This window comes from Polistes canadensis, unplaced genomic scaffold (genome assembly GCF_001313835.1).
Source record: "Polistes canadensis isolate GaletaPanama2010 unplaced genomic scaffold, ASM131383v1 scaffold_6, whole genome shotgun sequence".
Lineage (NCBI taxonomy): Eukaryota > Metazoa > Arthropoda > Insecta > Hymenoptera > Vespidae > Polistes > Polistes canadensis.
The window spans coordinates 535,881-558,919 of NW_014569553.1; the positions used below are offsets into that span (position 1 = coordinate 535,881).

At 29.2% G+C, this 23,039-nt stretch overlaps 2 protein-coding genes across 7 annotated transcripts in view; both read left to right on the forward strand.

Moving 5' to 3' along the window:
- Positions 1–36: 36 nt before the first annotated feature.
- Positions 37–2,620, forward strand: LOC106789575 (peptidyl-prolyl cis-trans isomerase-like 2). The gene is made up of 9 exons (XM_014753918.1): positions 37–414; positions 492–858; positions 938–1,103; positions 1,202–1,350; positions 1,413–1,536; positions 1,614–1,762; positions 1,839–1,990; positions 2,092–2,427; positions 2,510–2,620. The coding sequence occupies exons 1-9, from the start codon at positions 383–385 to the stop codon at positions 2,598–2,600; spliced, it is 1,566 nt and encodes a 521-aa protein (XP_014609404.1). The 5' UTR covers positions 37–382; the 3' UTR covers positions 2,601–2,620.
- A 436-nt stretch (positions 2,621–3,056) lies between these two features.
- LOC106789544 (paxillin) overlaps positions 3,057–23,039 on the forward strand; it is a gene marked incomplete at its 3' end in the record, with an annotated part of 23,586 nt that continues 3,603 nt past the window's right edge. Inside the window, 3 exon segments of one of the 6 annotated variants that reach the window (XM_014753880.1) lie at positions 11,088–11,271; positions 12,606–12,894; positions 16,188–16,348. In XM_014753880.1, coding sequence (XP_014609366.1) covers positions 12,816–12,894; positions 16,188–16,348 — 240 coding nt within the window. 6 annotated transcript variants of the gene reach the window in all.

A 23,039-nucleotide genomic window follows, 5' to 3' on the forward strand; every position in this document is an offset into this window, starting at 1 on the left:
ATATGATAATCGTTAATTTCAATTTTTATCGATAAACGGCGCTGCTGTTTACTTCCTATCTAATAACATGTCGATGTTTTGAAGTTATAATCATAAAGTTATTCATTGTTGTTTAAGTCTGCATTACGTCTTATTTGTAGTTATTTATGGAAATCGTATTGTGTAGTTACAATATAACGAAACGAGTTTGATCATTCTAGTGTTATATGTTTAATATCTTTTATATTATATAAAGATCGTATATTCTTGGCATTCGTTTGTTGACGTATATTTTGTAAATTAAGTTGCATAAGTTTATAATTAGATAACAATTATTATCAAATCAGTGTATTAAGGCATCTGTTAACATTCCACACAGTAGTTATTATTAATATTTATTAAAATGGGGAAACGACAGCATCAGAAAGATAAAATGTTAATATTATTTCTACATTTTGGTTTGAATAGGTTAGGATATTGATACAAAATTTATATTTAAATATATATTGTAGGTACTTAACGTACACCGAATGGACAACATTATACGGTGGAAAAAGATCAGGTCCTTTAGAATCTACCGAAGATACTACTTTCAGACGTTTACCTTACGATCATTGCTGTTTGAGTTTAAAACCATTCGAACATCCTTATTGCGATGCACAGGGGCACATCTTTGAATTGGAACCACTTTTGGAATACGTTAAAAGATTTAAACATAATCCTGTGACAGGAAAATCTTTAGATCCTAAAACGTTAATTAAATTAAACTTCCACAAAAATGCACAAGGACAATATCATTGCCCGATTCTTTTCAAACCGTTTACAAAACATTCGCATATCGTTGCAATTAAAACTACAGGAAATGTAATGTCGTGTGAGGTAAATAGAAGACTTATTAATTTAACTAAAATTATTATACTAATGGATTGAAATTGTATTAACGAAGGTGTATTTTTAGGCAGTAGAACAATTAAACATTAAAACACGCAATTGGAAGGATTTAATAAACGATGAGCCTTTTACAAGGAAGGATATAATTACTATTCAAGATCCAAATAATGTGACAAAGTTTAATTTATCGACATTTCATCATATCAAAAATAATATAAGAGTCGAAGACGAAGGTAATTCTATGGTTTTATTACAAGGAATAATTTTTTACATATTCTGTTTTATTGTGAGTTTTTTATGAAACTTTCTTTTCGAATGTTTTTTTTTTTAGATGCCAAAAAGGAAAGGTCCGATCCAACCGCAAAACTTAAAACAGTGTCTATGGAGACTAAAGAAATATTGGCAGAATTAAAAAAAAATTATAAAGAACCAGAAGCAAAAGAAGAAATTAGTAAACCACAAGCTGACAAATTTAATGCCGTTAGTATTAATATTTTAATACGTAATTATTAATGTTTAATTTATTTAATAAATGTTTACAGGCTCATTATTCGACTGGTGCGGTAGCTGCGGGTTTTACATCTACTGTAATGCCAAGAGAAACGAATCATCAAGCTGCAGTAATTGCCGAAGATTTGGTTCGTTACGAACGGGTCAAGAAGAAAGGTTAATTATCATATACTTATATATTTCTATATTTTATAAAAGTAGAAAGCAATTAATTGCATTAAATATTTTTATAGGATACGTTAGATTACTCACAAACTTTGGTGCCTTGAACTTAGAACTTCATTGTGATATCGTACCGAAAACATGTGAAAATTTTATAAAACATTGTCAAAATAATTATTACAACGGTACCAAATTTCATAGATCTATACGAAACTTTATGGTAAAATATTGAAATTATAAATATTATATTATTTATTAGTATTACCAAGTATCTTAGATATATTAAAATTCTTTAGATTCAAGGAGGAGATCCAACAAACACCGGTAACGGTGGAACATCTATTTGGGGTAAATGTTTTGAAGATGAATTTAAACCAAATTTAATTCATCAAGGAAGAGGTATTCTTTCGATGGCAAATTCTGGACCAAATACTAATGGATCTCAATTGCAAGTATCTCAAAAAAAAAAAAATATATAATAATATTTTATCAAATATTAAACTAACACACAAATGTATATACATATAATCAAACGATATCACTTTACAGTTTCATCACCTTTCGATCGTGTCGACATCTCGATCGAAAGCATACAGTATTTGGTAAAATCGTCGGAGGTTTAGAAACGTTAAACACAATAGAAAAAATTGAAGTAGATAACAAAGACAGACCTATCGAAGATATTGTAATACAAGGAGTATTAGTCTTTGTAGATCCTTTCCAAGAAGCTGAGGAACAATTACTTGCTGAAAGAGCAGCGGAAGCAGAAAAATTATCACAGGAAGCAAATAAAAGTAAAAATGCAGATAAAAAAGAAGGAAATGATGTTCTCAAAATTTATCGTACTGGCGTAGGCAAATATTTGAAGATAAACAAGGATGAAAAGTGAGTGAGACATTTTCCATCAAACATTTATATATATAGACTACGTTAAATAAATAAATAAATTCATTAATTTCGTTTACAGAGCGAACAAGGATGAAATTTTGACGACGGAGCAACCCGTTAAAAAGAAAAAGGTCGTAGCAAATTCGTTTGGAAATTTTTCTTCTTGGTAGAAATAAAAAAATATTAAAAAGTAAGATAGAGTATATTAATATAAAATTAATAATAATTTATAAAAAGAAAAGAAAATCTATAAGGAGAGAGAGAGAGAGAGAGAGAGAGAAAGAAAGAATATTTTTTATTAATAAATGAATCTACAAACCATTCTTATCTTATTCGTTTGATCCTACGTTATATTAAAATATAAAAAAAATGCACAAATCTTATTAAATTATATATATATATATGTTTGTTTATATATATATATGAAGGGCATTCCTATAGAGTATATATATACATATATAAATATACATATATATTCATATATATTTTAGATAAAATATAAACGAATTACGTAGTATCGTTCGAACCTAACTTATTTAATGTTTGTACAGTAAAAAAAATAAGAAAATAATATTTATATACATATATATGTATATATGTTTTTATCAGAAATATGTACGTCTAGGTAATAAGGTCAGTGTCGAGGGAGAATCTGGATTGCAAGGACTTCAGTCGTCCATGTTTGAAATTTGAATGCGCACAGTCGAATAGGTCGGTCGCGCGTTGTGCCGTAATTTGCGGTATTTTGGACGATCTAACGATTTCAGTGCGTGTATTTAGGGATATTTTGTGTACTGGATAATCGAATAATTTGAATCACCGTACCATGGATGATTTGGGTGAGTAATTATCAAACTCTATAACATACGGCCGATTAAATCTAACCTCAAATTTTCACTCGACGCCTCGAGTCTGTCAAGTTCTACTTGATTAACGATTTTATTTATTTTTTTTTATTTTGATTTTTATTTTTATTCGTTCAATTTGTCCATTTTTTTTAAATGGTATATATAGATTTACATTTAATTTGCTTTATAAATTAATTTTTTTAATTATTTATACGAAAAATGGACGCTACAACGTGTCATCGTGTATCTAATTATTCATATAAGAATGAAAATTGACAGTATCGACGTTTCAATGGATCTTTGATGAATAAATTATAAATTTAACATAATATGTTTATATAATACAATGAATATTATAAATCTAAAATTAATTTAACTGTTATAATATATAATTTTATAGCAAATAATGTATAACATATTTTTTACTGAATATCATATTCATTTTTTATTTATAATAATTATTATTTAATTTTTTAATTTTATTTATTTGCAAATGTATTTATTAATCAGAAGATCCGAAAGAAGAGAAAATTACGAATTAAAAACATGTAACAGTGTGTTTATAATTATTTTAACAATAATTATTATTTTTACTTATCAGTTATGCATTCAAATATTCGAGGACATCGTGTGAAAACTTTCTTTTTGTTAATACAATTAATGTTTATATACTGTCAAACTGTGAAAACATTCTTTATGTTTATGTATGTATTTATACATCACATACATACTCATTTATATGTACATATCATATACATACATATGTACATATAATTTCGTTACTTTCAAACTATGACCGCCATATTTCTTTCCAATAAATCTCACAAGATGTCACTGTTTACGTATTTGTTGAAAACTTTACAGACACATTTCAACATATATATGTATATATTTTTTTTTCTTATCAAGAACGAAGTATTAACGTTTAAAAAAAAATATATATATAATTTAAATTTAAGGCAATAAATTAACAAAAAAAAATTAATTATGATAAAACACACTATCAAAACAAAAACTGTTCAATCTTTTTCTTACCTTCATTTTTTCATATTCTTTCTTTCTATTTTCTCTTGTGATTAGAATGATCCTAACAAGTATCCCCACTTGTTTTCTTGTCTTCAGTATAAAACAATAAAGTAATAGGTGTTTTGTTGAACGCTGTAGTCAAGTGCCAACGATCGTACGTATTTTTAGTGAGTTTCTCGTCGTCCCCGAGCTTCCTCGTGTTTCAACGTCGCTGTTGATAGCTAGAAAGGTCCCTCTATACGTATATATATATATATGTATATATATATTGGGTTAGGGAAAAAGTTTCTTCGTATTTGAATGCAAAAGTGAAACAAGTTCTTTTTTTTTTATATTATGTATCCAATTTTCCCCAAATAATTTAAAACAGTTTCGTGGTTGATGTTTGATTTCTTATCGATAATCACGACTACTAATATGCCAATTTTACTGAATTTTTTTCCATCATTTCACTCGTTTTTTTGAACGATTGATCGATCAGACCGAGACGCACTTTCGACATTTAAATATCCAAATTACAAATGCTTTATCGATATCGCATCATGTCTATAAAAATCATGAATTATTTTTTACCAGCCTGAGCCACATTCTTTTCTATTTTGTAATAAAATTTCAAGACACGATAATATTTAATCGGATAAACAAATGTCACGTGTTTTTTTTTTTTTGTATTACTCCTCCGTTGATATGTCAGCTTTTAAACGCACGCGCGAGTATCGTTGGATTCGATTAATATTAGCAGATCTATCTACTGGGAAAATACGAAAAAACTTGTTCCCCAACCCAATATATATACACATATAGTAGATATGTGCATACAGGAAGATATATAGGGCCGAGCTCCTGAAATATACTTAACTTTAGTTCGAACTTCCCTTTTCTTGACCCCTCTTTACCCCTTCCTGACCATTCCTAATGTTCCTCCACCAACTCTCTCTGCATCCACCAACATTCGTCGACCGAGTGCCAGTTCTCTTACGTATACTTCCTGGATTCCTCCTCGGGATTACTCGGGGACGTTTTAGGATATAAACTTTTCACGTTCTGTGTTAAATCCTTCAGTGCATTCTGTGCTTCTTTTTCCAGTGAGTCATTAATTGTCCTCAAAAAAGCCCTATTTTGCTTGTTTATTTGGTAATTCAGAATAAATATTTTCATTAATTCGAATTCGGTTGAAATTTCTTACGAATTTGTTTTATTTTAAATTAAAAAATCACGAAATATTTTTGTTATCCTTTGATTAAACATTTATTGTCAATTCGAATTTAATATATCGATGATTTTTCGTACGAAATAGTTGAAAAAAATGTTTTTCAAAATGGCGATTATTATTGGACTTACTTTGTATTCCAAGTTCTTCATCGTTCTTCGATAATCTTCTTCGTTTTTTTTTTTTTTTTAACATTGTCGTTAATGTAATTTATTAATTGTAGTGTTTTTTGATTGTGATTTGAAAGTTTCGTTAACAGTGCAATGAAGTGTATGAGACATTCGCGTTGAATGAAAGAGGCGTGAGAGGGAACAAGATAATCACGTATTTCGAGAGATTACATATAGTTGTATTAAAAGATATAAGTATAGTATATACGTGGGATGATCGAGTTATCGCAACGAACTATTGATCCGCGATAAACTTGCTATTACTTTCGCGTATCGCCATTTTTAATAATCTTTCTAGAATATCTAGGATACCTTATTAAATCTATTGATTTTGAAATTATAAATGTATTCCAGAAATTCTCACAAACACATTTGGATATATAATATTTAATCTTATTTTTAAAGAATTTTTTTTTAGTCAAATGGATATCCCAACATTTTTATTAAATCATTTTTGATATAAAAAAAAAAAAAAACAAAAATCATTGATGTTCAATTTCAAATTTCCCAATCGGAAAGCTTCAAAGTCCATTTACATGAAATTATATTTTTATTTTTAAAAAAATCAATCACATATATTAATTCAAAAAAGAACTCAATGTTATATAATTAATTTAAGATACATCAACGAAAAGATATTTCATCATCATTTAACTACTCTTGATATAAAACAAGAGTAATTTTTTTATAGAATAAATGTTATAAAAGAAAAGAAAAAAATACGTTTATAATACGCGTTAGTTTCGATGTCATCCAGCAACAAGTGGTTGCAGTGGCGCGTGGTCAGACGATTGGTCCCTTCCATCCCTCTGATTTGTCAGCCAATCGGTGACTATCTATGTAGTACCACGTGACCTAGTAGCGCGTGTCTCGTTTATTCCACGCGTGTCTGTCCGTGCGCGCGTATGAATTATTGTGTACAAACGACGATGTGCGTGGTTTTTATATTATTATTTATTAGAATAATATATCAATCTTTCGTGTAACATTTTGTGTGGGTGCAAAATAGAAAAAAAAATAAAATAAAAGCAGAAGAAGAAGAAGAAGAAGAAAAAACATTAAATAAAATAAAAAATGGCTATGGATAGAACGATGTACGGAAAGGTGCAACCAGGCGCCACTTATCAGCCATTTAGGATCACCATGAAGAAAGGTTCACCTCCTGGATGTAAGTGTTTCGTTTCGTTGTTGTCAATGGTTATTTTATTAGAAAAATTATTTAAAAAAAAAAAAAAAAATAAAATAAAAAGAAAAAGAAATGTCGGAGCTTCTCAAGTTTCTCGTTACCACCCGTAGAAAGTTTTCTATTTTTGTTTCGTATTCGTAATTACACCGAGGACGGTGCGAAATACTATTACGCGTTGCATAATCCTTACGGAGTTTACGCTCGCGGCGTATTTTACATGTAACAAATACTACCCGCACGGCCTCCTTACATAAAAAGCAAGCGTTTGATACCGGTATGCGAGTGACAATATTCATGCTTGTTAATGTGATAGCCTATTGAAATCATTTGTATAAATAGCTTACGATAGAGTTAATTTATATTTTCTTTTTCTTTTCTCCTTTTCTATTTCTTTCTATTTTTTTTTGTTTTTTATATTAACATTTTCACAAAAGTACATTGCACCGGTCAAATAATACATGAATGTACGTCATGTTCGATCATAGTTAAGCGATCGTTATCGCTTGCGTAATCCGTTACCATCAATTTACGCCAATTGTTTTATCGGTGGGCTTTTAAACACCTACGCTGAGCTGCTAGCAGGAAACAAGCTTTATTTCTTTTTTCCTTTTACACGCGATAACATTTCTCTTTTAAGCTCTAAAATATTAATGAGATCAAGATTGATACGCGTAAATAATGAGATAATTTGTGAAACATTGAACTTGCGGAATACTTTAAATTAAAGAAAATCTTTTTTTACGTTAAAGTATTATCTTCATTTTCATTTGAACATAATTCATTACAACATAAATAAGAGTTTTTTTTTTCTTTTTTTTTTTAATTGTACATCGAATTATTAATAGAATAATTGTAAATAAAACTTGATTAATTTCTTTGGGGGTGCGTGGGAAGGGGGGTGGGGGTAGGAGGAGGTTAATTGGAAAAAAAGGTCGAGTACTCTTGTGCAGTCTCACATGCATTCTTCTTTCAAGTACCCTTCACCCACTGAGAGTATTACCTTGACACTAAACATGCCGGTATACTTATCGAACTCATTATCCAGTACCACCCCCTTTTTTGGTATGACTGTAAATACCGTCGACAGTAGTTTCATCAATCGTGTTAGTATCGTGTACCACTTTCGAAAATAATCTTATTTCTTCATTCTATATTTTTCTTTTTCGAATCCATAAATAGGATCGATCGAATCGGAAAAAATAAATTTGCGTAACATTCTTTTTAATTTTGTTCTTTTCCTTCGCGTTTCATCGAAATTCAAGATAGATAAAATAAATTCAGTTGGGTCGTATCGATTGTCGGTAATGAAAATTTCTATGCGTTATTATTTCGAGATTTCTGCCTTATCTACGATTGATATTTATTACAAATTTTATTCAACAAAAAGTAATTTTAAAAAGAAGAACACATTGTCATAATTCAGAAAGAAGTATATCCAAAAAAATATATAAATTCGACGATGAACATGTTGAATAAAAAGATTTTTGTTTTATTCACGATCGAGATATTTCTTTTATATCATTAGGCAAAATTAATTTAAGCTTAATTTTATCGCATACCAAAAATTATGAAATAATTTAAAAAAATAAATATATATATATAAATTCGATATGTGTCATTTGAATTATTCACAAGTTAATAAGTTTATAAATAGTTTTCTTGAATTAAAAAAAAAAAAAAGAAAACAAATTGTAGCAAGAACGTTAGGCGTGGTGAAAGGTATACGCGAGACTCTTTGTAAGAACTGAAACTACAATCTCGTAAGACAGTATGCTTCGCAACGAGTTACAAAACGCCGGCTTTAAATGATCGAGAAATCGGACAGTTTGAAAATACAAGGAATATGTGAATTCACCAATTGGAACGAACGAAGTGTCATTTGGAAAATGTCAAAGTCTTATCTCTCGTTTTCGATCGTTCGTTTCGTTTACGCAAGGAAGAATTTGATTGTGACGTCATAGCGTTTTTTATACAGCCAAGTGTGAAACCACATAAGGAGAAATTCTTTCCTTGGAAATGGATTGGTCAGCATCCGGATGATCAACCAACACAACGTTTCTTCTCCTTATAAAGTTTACTAATGTTGGTATTACGTCGTTCACGTTGATAACGCGAAATGAATTCATTTACCATGACGAAAGGTGAGGTTTAAAATTAGACACGAATATTCGAATAATTCATTAGTCATTTAATATACTTTGCATTAAGTTTAATTGTATTCTCATATTAAAAAGCAAATCGGATTTTATTTTCGACGCTGAGGGGGTTCCAAAATGGCCGGTTTAACGACTGTTTGTTCGTCCAATACGTATTGATTGACGTTCGATGACGTGAACAAAAAAAATAATGAATAAGATAAACAACGGGTCTATGTATTCTTTTTCTTTTTTCGTTTAATTTCTTTCTCTTTCAAAGAGTTAGGCTCGTAATTCTATTCGAGCAAACAGACAGTAGCAGTAAATTTCTACTTGACCTCGAGGAAAACCGTACAACGCACAGTTACGTGTATACTATTCGTGTATTTTATTTTGCAATTCTAATTGTAAGTAAGATGAAATCAAACGAATAAACGAGAAGAAACATTTTTTCGAATAGATGTAAAGTATCTTTGATAGATCCAGAATATAAATATTATTTACTTTCTTTATCATCATCATCATCATCATCATCATCATCATCATCATCATCATTATCATCATCATTATCATTATCAAAAGATAGAAATATTGCTTATTCGATTTATAATGGAAAAACTTAATCGCGGATTTGAAAGTCCTCCATTGATCAAGGCAATCCCTCTTTCTATTAAAACGTTTCTCATTCTATCCTTAATGTAATTGGCTTCTTCGTTCTCTTTAGTTTTTTTCTTCTTTTTTTTTTTACCAATCAGCGTAATTGCATTGAGTCACGCAATATTGTCATATTTTACACGAAAAAAAAAAACAACAACACTCTCGTGTATACCAATTCATAACGTTTTATTTTTTCCCATTTTTAATTATTATCTTAAAGTTTCTAATAACAGTGTTTTAAAGATTATTGAAATAAAAATATAATTCAATGGCATTTTATAATAGAGAATATATTTCCTATGTCACATGTAACATGAAATTACGTATCATTGGAAATAATTTAAAAGAAATTAAACGGTGTGTTTTAATTTAATCAAATGGTCATTGTAAAAATGATTCATTAATTATTAACGTTTCATTTTTTCTTATTCTCTTGTCGTTTCTTTATCGTCATTTTCATTTTCGATTCAAGGTAAAATTCAGGATCGATATTCCACTTCCTCTTTGGATCAGATTTAGAGTTCAGAACCATATCTGGCTCGAGCATAAGCCAATACAACTTCCCACGCGTCGTTTATTAAACCCGTAGGTTGCTTCCTAGTGTAATTAATATTGTAGAATGATATTGGATTAATTTATGGGTTTTTATATATTACAATAATTGACTGGTGGGGGGATGATCGATTAATATTAAATATCCCCCACTTTTCTATTTCTAGTATACTTATTTTAAATAGGGTTTAGGGTTTAACAATTGTTCCCGATCAGAGATTGGCAGTGCCAAATGTTTGTGGGATAATGATTAATAATATATAGAAAGAAATAGTTGTGCACGTAGATATATAAACGTTCATATGAATCTAGAGAAGAGGTAGCAAGAGGTAAGGTAAAGGTGGTTTATTTCTGTAAAGTTTGTCGTCTTGGATCTAGGTGAAAATGTTCTCTGATCCTAATGCCGTGGTTCCCAACGTGGGATAATTCGACTTTTAAGTGGTGGGGTGAGGTGGGGTATTGAATTCAACGAGTTCAATTAACAGTGAACTTTCTTTCGTTTGTTATTCTCTTACATGGGTGTCACGTGTTCTTCGAAAGATTTTTACTTTTAGATCAAGTTAACGTGTACAGGTGTTCACTTTTTTATTAATAAGAATTATACGTCGCACGAAGGGTTGTGGTGGGGGTATTAGGATTTTAGAGAAGTTTAGATGGGACATAGCCAAAAACAAAGTTGAGAATTACTGGACTATAGCAATCAACTAATGTATGTATATATATATGCATATTCAATTTGAAGAGTTAGAATTTAGAGAACAGGGAGAAGAGGGGTGTGAGGTAGATGGTAAAAACTGATTATCACGTAACCACCGATGATGATATTTTGCAGCTTTTAGAGATCAACACGTGTGTCTTGAAATCAGTTCTGTCTGGTCTTGCCAGACGATCGGGCCTTTTCTTTGATAAACATTTTTGTTTTTTTTTATTTCTTTTTACTCATTTTCGTCGTCCTTCTCCTCCGTCAGTGTTGTGTTGCTTTTTAACCCTTTCTATTTCTATCTCTCTTTCTCTCTGTATTTCTTCTTGGTCACGTGACATCGTCGATCCATCATCGGTAGGTTTGACCTTGATCGCCATCCTACCGAGAACTCGTGGAATTTGCCTTTTTTCTTTTCCTTTTCTTCTTTTTTTATTTCTTTTTCTTTTTTACTCATCACAATTTGTAACAAAAATTTTATGCGAATACAACGAAATCGTTCGAAGTATTTTCATTTGTTAGATATATACGAAATTTATGATTTCGTAGAACGGTTTTCTACTATTTGTTTGCATGCCGATACAAAATTCGTAGGAAATTTTATGCAAATTTAGTAAAGGTGATTGATAGATGATTACGGTGATAGTGATGTTATGATAGTTGACGATGGAATTAAAATTTTTGTTTTTTTTTCTCCTCTCAACGTCTAACGAAATTTAGTATTTTATTTCTCGTCAAACGTTTGATTTGATTCTATTTTATTTATTTTGTTTTAATTTTCTCTATACATTTTTTTTTAGAAAAATTTACGTGAATGTGCACAATGATTTTTCGACGATGCATATTAATTGATGGGAACATTTGTTCGTTTGTTTTTTTCTCTCCTCGTGTGATAGAAAATTGAATATTATATTACTTTAATTTTTGCGTATCACGCGCATTTTCAACGTACTGTAAATAAGTTTCTGTTTGGCAAAGTATCAAAAGTAAAATAGGATCTTAGCACAAAAGATTAACTTTTATGTTCTATCCATCCATCCATCCATCCATCCCATTTGTTTATTTGTTTTTCTCTTTTTCTTTTTGTTTTTTCGTTCTCCCATATAAAAATACTGACCAGGATAAGCGTGATCTTGCACAAAAAAATAATATAAAATATCGTGATAATTGTTTCCTCTCAAAAGAAAACAAAAAAAAAAAAATACTTATTTTTTTCATGCACACGCGTCGGTAAAGTAGATCCGTTGGATGCAAATTTTACATCACGTGCGTTCACTTAAGTTAGTTTTCGCGAAACATTTGTTAAAGTTGAGAAAAGATTTATGACGGACCGCAAATAGATCTTAAGATTCGTATCCGATCAAAAAATAAAGAAAAAAAAAAACGTCAAGTCAAGAAAAGAAAAAGAAAGATCAAGTAGAAGTTAAATTTTTGTCTGGCATACACATGTGTGCCCTGTAATCCATATTTTTACATTTGAGTAAGCGTTCACGGAATTCTTCGACGAAATCATTTTTTTTCTGTTCTCTCTTTCTCTCTCTCTCTCTTTTTAAATTTGCTCAGACATTATTTTACCCTAAGTCAAATTTAATATCGTTACGAACGTGATCTCTCTCTTTCTCTCTTTCTCATTCTCATTCTAACCCCGTTCTAATTCAAGATTTATTTTTGTCTTGTAATCGTTTTACTAGCCAATCACGTGGCACCCTTTTCATCCAGAGTTCTATGTAATAAATGTAGATCGATGTCTCTCTGTTAAAATTCACACAACGAACGTTTCTTGAAAAGTTTTAAGATTCATTTGTAAAAAAAAAGAAAATTGTATTTAATTCGTACGTGGGGTGAGTGTGCGTTCGTATTGGAGAAAAATAAAGATACATCACGATAAAAACGTGTTAAATATGACGGACATTATGAGACCCATGTCGCCTGCTCGTTTGGCGACTATCCAGCGACATGCACGATGGGAACAACACGTTAGTAAGTATCATCCTTATCGCGAGAATAAAACGTGATTTTAACAAAAATAAATATTTTTCTCTTTTTATTATTATTATTATTATTATTATTATTTTCTTTCCTGAATGATTCAATGTTTTTTATCTCATAAAAATATGCATTGACACGTTTGGATGTGCAATATTAATGCTCGTTGGTGTGGATTTTTTCTTATTTATTCACACTTTTTCTTTTTTTTTTATGAATAATTAATTTTCATTTTCGTATCTATATGTTTCAATCATTTATTCGAATTTATTCTTTTTTAATCTCTATATCTAATTTTTAATTTTTTAACGAACGATTCATTTGTGCTCCGTGTCATTTATTTTATGAGTGTTTCTTTAACTCTATTTCTTTTCTTTTTTTTTTCTTTCTTTTTTACCCTACGAGATCACGTACACATTGGTACGAGTAATATCGACGCCCAGATTCGTTAGACAGTATGAATCAGATGTATAAAATAGGACTCCTGAAGTTTAACGGGCTTCTGGCCAATATTTAGGTTTCTCATTCACGCATACTTACATACATCCGCGGTTTACCATTTCCGTATACCTTACAACACTAAGCCTCTAAAAAAAACATTCCTTTAAAATATCATTCTTTATTTGTTTGCTTTAAAGTTTGTATCTAGAAAAAAAAAGTAGAGATTTAAATTTGACTCGAAAGAAATGAAAAAGAAAAACAAAACAATTACGATTGAAAAATAATAGCTTCAAGTTTCTCGTTTAATTTTACACTACTGGCGTCCATTTTGTTATCATAACCTCAAATTATTTTACGCACGAGTATTTTATATTAATGGCAATCGATATAATCTTAAATTGTTGTAAAAGTATTTCATATAATAAACAATTGTCATAATCTCAAATTATTATTGTACACATATGTGCATTTTATATGATAATAAAACAAAAAATTTATATATACATATACATTTTTCTTTTAAGTTTACACGACATTATTTCGGCGTTTTATTTATTCATCGCAGCTTCCATATTACGTGGAATATTTTACGTGGAAAAAATTAAAAAGAATTCTTTAACGATTTGAAATATAGAATTACAAAAAAAAAAAAAAAATGAATAGAAAAAAATTATCGAAGAATATTTTCCTTAGAAGATCCTACCAGTTCATTATCGGCTTGTGTTCTGTCTTTCTTCGTATCAGAAGTTAGCTGATACATCAAGCTGCATGTTGTGTTTGAAAAGAGTGAAAGAGAGAGTCATGTCAGGCTGACAGAAAGATGAATAAAGAGAAAGAAGGGTCTAGGAAACTGTTCTCTCTAACACGAAAGCAGCATCATCGTGTTTCTACCTCTAGCATCGGGAATTCTCCTACCATATTCTTCTCACCTTCCCCCTCCCTGATTCTCTTACTCCAGGCAACCATGGTGATTGGCTCTCTCTCTTTCCCGTGGCTTCGCCTTTACCAAGAATCTTATTGACAATCAGTATCGTTTCGTCAATCGAAGGTTTCACACGCGAGAGTATTTCTTTTTAGTTATCCGATTGGTTTACTTTGTGACACACGTGATATCACGTCATTTGAAAATTTGTAAAAGAAATTTTTTAATTTTTACATTTTTTGTTCGATAGAATCTTATTTTTGTTCTTCCAAACCCCAATAAAACTGTGATAAAAGCGAACGTGCGGGTTGGTGAGATATATAGAGAGGATTTATTATTATTATTATTTTATTATTGTTAGAGAATTTTTCTTATGTAACAATTTCGTTGAGATTATAAATATTATGAAAATAAATTTTTGCCGACAAATCGTATTTATTTAAAAGTTTATTTTCTCTCTCTTTACGTAATAATAATCGTAATATTTTTTCGACGTTAATTTTTTAATCAAGATTTGTTTAACGAATAATTAATAAAACAACGATTATTGTGGTTATTAACTTTTGTGGAAATAATCTTTGTAAAAAGCAATACAACAATTTACGTAGATATTGTGTTCACGTAATGAATATTTTTCTCAAGAATATCCTCGATGATCTCTTGTACAATAGAAGAATAAGGTCATTGACCTTTTGCAATTAGATGACATCATCGAGACGAACTAATAATTTTTTTTCTCAACTCGTTTCTCAATTCTCGTTTGCTCGATAAAGTCGACGGATTTTTAAGTTTGTTCGTGGCTTTTATTTTTTTTTTCTTTTCCTCTTCTTCTCTTATAATCACGTATCTCTTATATGCACGCACGTTTTCTTTGAACAGAGTATGACGAGGTAGGATGTGAAAATATTTCTCAACATTGATAAGTCACGTCAGTCGAAATATATCTTCAAAAGTGACAGAGAGTGAAATTACAAAGTTTTCCTTTTTGTTTTGACGTCGAACTTTTATTATTTGTAATGGAGGAACAAGATGTTAGTGCGTTTCAATCTTATACAGAGAATCATAACATTTACGAAGCTTATCAAGGCGACAAAGCTGATAACAATCTATTTAATCTTGGTAATTCTTTCTATTTTTCTTCATTTATACACGAGGTGTTCTAATAATTGCTTTACTGACAATGAAACCAGAAAGAAATCTAGATCTTGTTTATCAGGCATTCAAAATGACAAGATCGTAGTCCCAGACTTTTTTAACTATACAATAATTAAAGATTTTTATCTAAAAATGATAATAAAATATTGTAATTTTATTATTAAATAAATATTAATAATTTTTTCTCCTAATAAAAAGCGACTTTTATAATACGTTTTATATTGTATATGTGCACATATTTGATTTGTATAAGATACGAGTGGTGATAAAGTAAAACAAATATGGCGTCGAAGGAAAGGATTAAACGAATTACAAAATAATGAACAAAAAACATAAGAATATAATTCTATTAATTAACTAATATTGATTTGTTTACTTCTTTTTCTCTATTAAAAAGCTACTGTTAGAAAACTGTTGTGTATATTGTTATAATATGCATAACTATATACGATATTTGATTTGAACGAGGTACGAGTAACGATAGAGAAAAACAAAGATGGCGCCGGCAAGGATCAAACTACATTTTTTTGTCTGTCCATTTAATAATATTGTCTGAATTGTATGTATGTATATGTGACGTTATCACTAAATCCATTCGATTAACACATTTTGATAAGCATTACGAAAGTATTACCAAAGTGTTTTAGAAAGATTTGTTCAATCGAATACTATCATTTATATATTACGAAATGATTTTGCTTATGTTCGAAATATATTTCAAACAATTTTATATTCAATTTTTTGTTTTTTTTTTTTTTATATTTTTCAGATGCCCTATTGGCGGATTTACAAAATACTGTATCGTCCGAAGGCAATCACGTCAGTAATAACGCTACACCCGGTTACGGCTCGTTAAATGGTGCAAGAACGCATAACACGAATGCATACAGATCGTACGAAAGTAGGACCTCTCCATTACCGTCGCAATCGGTAAGTTTATTTATTTCATATTCAATTAATGATTTACAAATTTTAAATGGATCAATTTTTAATCATTGATTTTTTAAAAGTAAGTTTTAATATTCTAAACAATTCATTGATGCAATGTTCAATTAATGATTTATCGAACGTTTGGAAGCAACTAAATTATCATTTTTTTTCTCTCTTTTTAATATAACAATTTGAATATTAGAAAAAAACAATAAATTAAATAAAATAATATTTATAAACGATTTCACGTTATATCGACTGAGAAAAAATTCCTTCGCGATATTTTAAATCAACAGACGCCATATTTGCATGAGATTATTCAATAACAGGAACGATTTCTTCTCTCGATCGTTCACCATTCTACTTAATGAATCGTCAACGAAGAGGAACACCTATGTGTCATTGATAATTTTAGACACCGCTGTATCTGTTATTATGCATCTTGCAAACGTGATACCACTTTTGTTTGTGATAATGAAAAGTTTGCAGAAGACAAGGGGGAAAAAAAAAAGCTATGATATCCGAGATATTTATATAAAAGATGGCGTATTGGGTTGCGTCTGAAGTTTCGTCAATATTTGTTCTTTTTTTTTTCTTTTTTTTTTACAAGACATTTGACAAAACTTTTATAAGCAACCCTTTAATACAACCCTCTTAAAAAGCAATCCCGGACAATATCTTTCAAGAGTTTCAGAATTATGCTGACGACGCTGAAGCTTTGTTTTTCGTTTTATTTTCCTTGAATTCTTTACCAAAGGCATTTTATTACACTGCTCTTTGTTAAAGGTTATATAAGAGAGTGTAATTACGAGATGATGTTTATTGAAATTGATCTATATGCGATTTTCAAGGCTTTATAGACTATACCGAATGATTGAAGTAGTAAATTTGAATTTATTGATCGTATGCATTGCATGCATCGTATATATGCGAAAAGATTTAAACAAATATTTCTATCAGGTATTTATCGACTTAATTCAAAGATATTTAAATAAATGAATTTGTCTCTTTTTGTTGTTGTATGGAAATTAATAAACAAAAGTATTAGTAAAAATCTATCTGTAACTTCGTTACCAACTTGATCATTTGTCTGATATAGTTACAACATTATTCTGATAGATGGCAATATTAACGTAACGTAGAAATCTGCATACATATTATCCTATCCCAAAATATAAAATAAACAAAAAGCATAAAAATACATAAATTTTTGTTCGATTAATCATTTCATTTTAAAAACTTACTATTACAATTAAAAACTTTCATTTTGATTAAAATTATGACGATTCGTAGAAAAAAAAAAACCCAGAAAATCTGCATTATCGACGATAGATCGAATTGATTATCGATAGTTAAATTTCACCGATAGATGTCGACAGGGGCGTCAAATGCGCGCGTCTGAAATGGCGGGATCGTAGTCAAATTTAAAATTTCGCGTTTGACCTTCCCTCGATTTTCCATAATATCCCGAAATAGATCGATCCCGTTGAGAAGCGGGTTGTTCGTCGTCATTATTTCGACGACGGAAGCGACTGCCTTTACGAACCAGAAGGAATCCATAAATAAACTTCGCACGTCGATATATCGCGATTGAGTGCCAAATTCGATTTACCCCTCGAGTATAGTATATTAATTTTGTCTTTTACAAAGATAATAATATTCATATTTGATTCTTGGATTCTCGTCGTTAAATCCAAAATTTATCAATCAATTTTTTAAGACAATATAATTCGATTATAGATTATAAATTAAGATAGTTTTATTTATTCCGTTTAAAAAATATTTTGATGCATTTAAACGTATCGTACAATTTGTTTTTTTTCGTATTTATTTAATTAAATTATATGTATTTTTTTTTTATTATATTAAACGAAAAAATAATATCATATAAAAAATAATATCTCGTGCATTATTATTAACAATTCAATAGAATTATCTTTTTAATTGTAATTCTTGTAATTTTTTGTACCAAAAAAAAAAGATACACCAAAAACATGTAACTTGATAATAAAAATCGATAAAGATAGTCGTAAGGGTGGTGGTGATGTCTGGACAACTCGAAAAGTTAAGAGAACTCTTTCAAGCATGTGTGGCGTAAGAAGTATCTAAAGTTAGAAGCAATATGGTGTCTAAAATCTACTCTTTCTCTCTCTATCGCACACCGTAGCTAAATATCCTCAACTTTGATGGAGTTTTTTTATTTTCTTTTTTTAAATACAGTCGTCAATTTTCCCCCTTTGACGCGATCCGAAATCCCAAAGTAAAAACAGGTCAGTTGATTTAACTGTTTTTGATTATTGTTGTTTATGGAACATTATCACGTATGGTTTAATTAATTGACCTAATATATATTTTTTTTTCTTCAATTTGTCATTCGAGTTGAATATCGCGAGTTAGAATAAATTATTTCTATTTTATATTAGAAATATCTAAATAATTTTCTTTTTCTTTTTTTTTTTATGAAACGAACACACACATGTGACAAACGAAAAGAAAATTCACGAGGTTAGAGAACGAGAACTATAATAATAGTTCACGTAAAGAACAAAGTACATAGACGTATTATCGATCGTATTTGGAATAACACCTGCACCTTTTCCCGTCTATTTTATCGATTCTTCTAGTTGCAAAACTTACTGAATTATTTATACCTTTTGCGTTTCGCTTTATTCGCGTGAAATTTTTGTTACCTGCCTTAGAAAGTACGACTCCAAGATTGTTGCTACTGCCATGTTTTTCTTTTTTTTTTATTTTCATTTTACATTACGTGCTTACGCCGTATAAGTTAATAAAAATACAAACATTTCTAAGTTCTGCATTACGTATACGATATGCAAGAAAATAGAAACTAACTTAATGAAATATTATATTTTAATTTTTTAAACACAAATATTCACACACCCTGACGGTTAACAAACACATGCATATTCGTTTATATGTCATAATACGGATATTTAATAAATTTAACGATACAATTATTTTCACTTTTAATCATCGAAGCGTACACCAATATAAACGTACGCAAATAATAAAAAAAATAATATAAAAAATAAACAGACAATAATAAAATACTTTTGTCTTCTTCTTTTAGTATTCAAATATAACGGGGGAGAAAAAATAATATGCTATAAAGAAGAAGAAAAAAGGTGGGGCGGGGGGGCGGTAAGGGGGATTGGAAAACACTTGCATAACTAGAAATACATTAGAATATTAATAGCTATAATAGATCTCCGATTATGCAAAAGAAAAGATGAAAGAGAAGGAGGTGTAGGTGGACATATTTATTCGTAGCAGCACTAGCAAGGCCGATAATAATAACACGTTTTTACTAAATGTGTGCTTAGACATCATCATCATATCATCACCGTCATCATCTGGATCATCTTTTATTCGAATTTCACAAAAGAAATATGATAATAGAAATGAAATTTCGATATTTTACGACGAAATCACACCATCTCGTGTGTTTTTCTTATCTCGTGCAATGCCAAATTGTTTATCTTATGTTAGTTAGATATTCAAGGAAATGTTTTACTACGTAAAGTTAGATATATGTTTCATTTTGATATGTTGACATATCTTTCTCGTTGTATTCGTCTAAACAAAATTTCATTTCTTACTTTTGCAACAATGTGAAATTGTCGTATTAAACGTAGGTTTAATATGAAGATTTTACTTCTCTTTATTTTCATTAATTTCTCTTTGTCTATTTTATATTATTATTATTATTATTATTTATATTTTTTTTTTTTTATTCTATGAATGAACTTATTAATTATACTTTTTTCAAAACGGTGTTGTTAGCGTAGAAAAGAATAATAGAAATATAGTTAAATCAATTGCTACGTTAATGTAACCGTTTGAACTCGTGTTTCATATCTGAAATGATGATGATGATGATGATGATTTCTCTTACAAATAAAACAAAAAACAAAAAGAATGCAATTATTAAATCCGATGCATTTTATATCGAATTGTCACACATTGATTGTTCATTTAAAACGTTCATTAATAATATCGTACAATTTGTTTTTAAGGTGTTTCTTATTTGTCGAAGTGTGGTAACAATTTTGTTTGGCAAAATAACGAATAATTTTATAACGATAATTTAAATATGATTTAAAGCAAACAAAAGAAAGTATAAAAGTAATTACTTATTTTTTCGAACGCGTGACATCAAAATTTTCATGGCTTTCTGTAAAGGAATTAAAATTCGATTATATTTGTCGTGTGGTTTTCGAAAAGATTTTCGTTTATATATCTGTCTCTCTCTTTCTCTCTATTTCTCTTTCTATTTCTATTTCTTTTATTATCGTTCTTGATATTTTCCTGAAACGTTACGATTTAGCATGATAATCCGATACGTCTTGCTGACATGTTTCTACTCGTTCGCTACGGATATTTTTGGATCAGTAAATTTGCAGGCAACCTAGTTTCCACTCGCAGGATATTCCGTTTTCAATGTTTCTTTTTTTTTTTTTTYTTTTTTTTTTACCGTAAAACGGATTCTTCATTTTTGAATGGGTATACGCAATGAACAAATTTATGCAAACGTATGCACAAATTTTTTTTTTCTCTATGCCAAACTGATCCACATTAAAATGTAACATAATTGTTTTGATTTGCATAACACCAAAATTTATATCTATCGATTAATATTTTTAACGTAACAAAACAACACAACCGATACAAGACAAATATTAATTTTCATAAATTATAATTTCCTTCGTTTTTTTATCCATTATTTGTTTTTTTTTTTATTAAGAAAGCAAACTTAAATCAATCTTGCGAGCTGAAATAAACTAATACTCTAATACTATTATTATTATTATTTATATAATTTACTATTATGTGAAACAGAATAGAAATTATATATGAGAACAGTTTGTAATATTTTACATTGATCACTGTTTAATCTAATTAAAAAAAATATATATAAATATATATATACTGGGTGTTTCGTAATACGTGTGACCCATTTCAGGAATGGACAGGGGTCAAAGAAATAATGAAAAACTTGTTCTATTAGACATTGTATCATAGTTACAATTACTTTTGTGTTTGAATAATTCCTCGAAGGTTTTTATCTTTATTGAAAATGATCCAAAATGACTACCCCCGGTTGGTATTCAAGTTTCTTGCAGTCATCGTATCATCGAATACCGCAGACCATTCCAAAATTCCAGATACGAGTTGATGAATCTGTTGACTCAACAATCTTCTTCTAAACACGTGCTCGAAGTTCTTTAACGTTGTCAAAATAGGTGCCTAATACATTATTTTCTTTTTAAATCAGAGCTCAAAAATCACAACATTCAACGATCGTAACTTTGAACGTAAAACAAAGTGAAAAACTAAACAATGTATTCTTCCGTTAAGAAAATTACTGAACATTTAATATTTATAAACGATTCAAATTTCTAATAAATAAATTTCATTAAAAAGAACGTTAACGACAATCAAGACATATAACATTTACAAATTTAAACAAAGAATGATCATTTTGAATAATTTACTGTGAAGATTATCTATCGCGAATTATAGAAACACAATATAATAGTAATGATAACTTTTATAAACATTAACACGTTTATATTAAGAACATTTTTTATCGTTTTAATAATCCCTGAATTACTTTTGAAGTTTCGTGGTCCCACATATATTAAAAAATATCCTCCATGCATAATATATTAGATATAGAAATGAATTCGATGCCATTTTAAAACAAATTTCGTTATAAGTTTATAAAGTGATCGTACTATTATTCGAAATAATTTTCCATTACTTTCGAAGAGAATTTTCGTCCACCTGTTGAAACAATCGTCGAATTCTTCGACGAAAAGAAAAAAAAGAAAAAAAGGATATGAGTGAATTGAAATATATTAAACGTATTGAATTAATTACTAATTACTACTAAATACTTAATAGAAAAGTGTATATAATAATGATCTTGTACGTTGAAAATGTTCATTAACACACACACACACAAACACACTTATTGCCGTTCTATTTTCGCTTATTATTATTAGCTTGTAAACGTCCGAAAACTAAATTGTCGTAATACTCAATAAATTATTATATAAATACTGGAATTATTTTGATCCTTTCTCTATCTCTCTCGTTTTTCTGTTTCGTTGGAAATGAGAGATACGCGTTAAGACGATAATTTTGTATCAAAAACGAGGAGACCTTCACGAGGATAAACTTATTGGCAAGAGTTTGAATTAGATTGGTAATATATACATACGTAAACCTTGTTACATACGTTTAGTCTCTCTTAGAACTAATTGATAATGTATTTACAAAGGCACTTTCAGTATAGTCGATAATGACATCATGTTTTGAAAATAATGTGCGTATCTAAGGATTTTGGCAGGTCGATAGATAAAACCGAGAAAAGAAGCCAACAATTTTGCATTCACGTTTAGATATACATATATATATATATATATAAACATATACACGTCTTATTTACATATGTACAAAACATTAGATTATATAAATTAAAAATATCTCAAAATGTGACAATATTTGTGTTTCTATCGTTCGATCATATCTAAAATTGGCCATTTTATTTATCCGTTAGGAATTGTACGAAATTAAATTTGTCTCATGTTTATGTAATTTTATAATTTAATTATCAATTAATTTATTGGCAAGAAATTATATAAATATATTCTTTTTTATTATT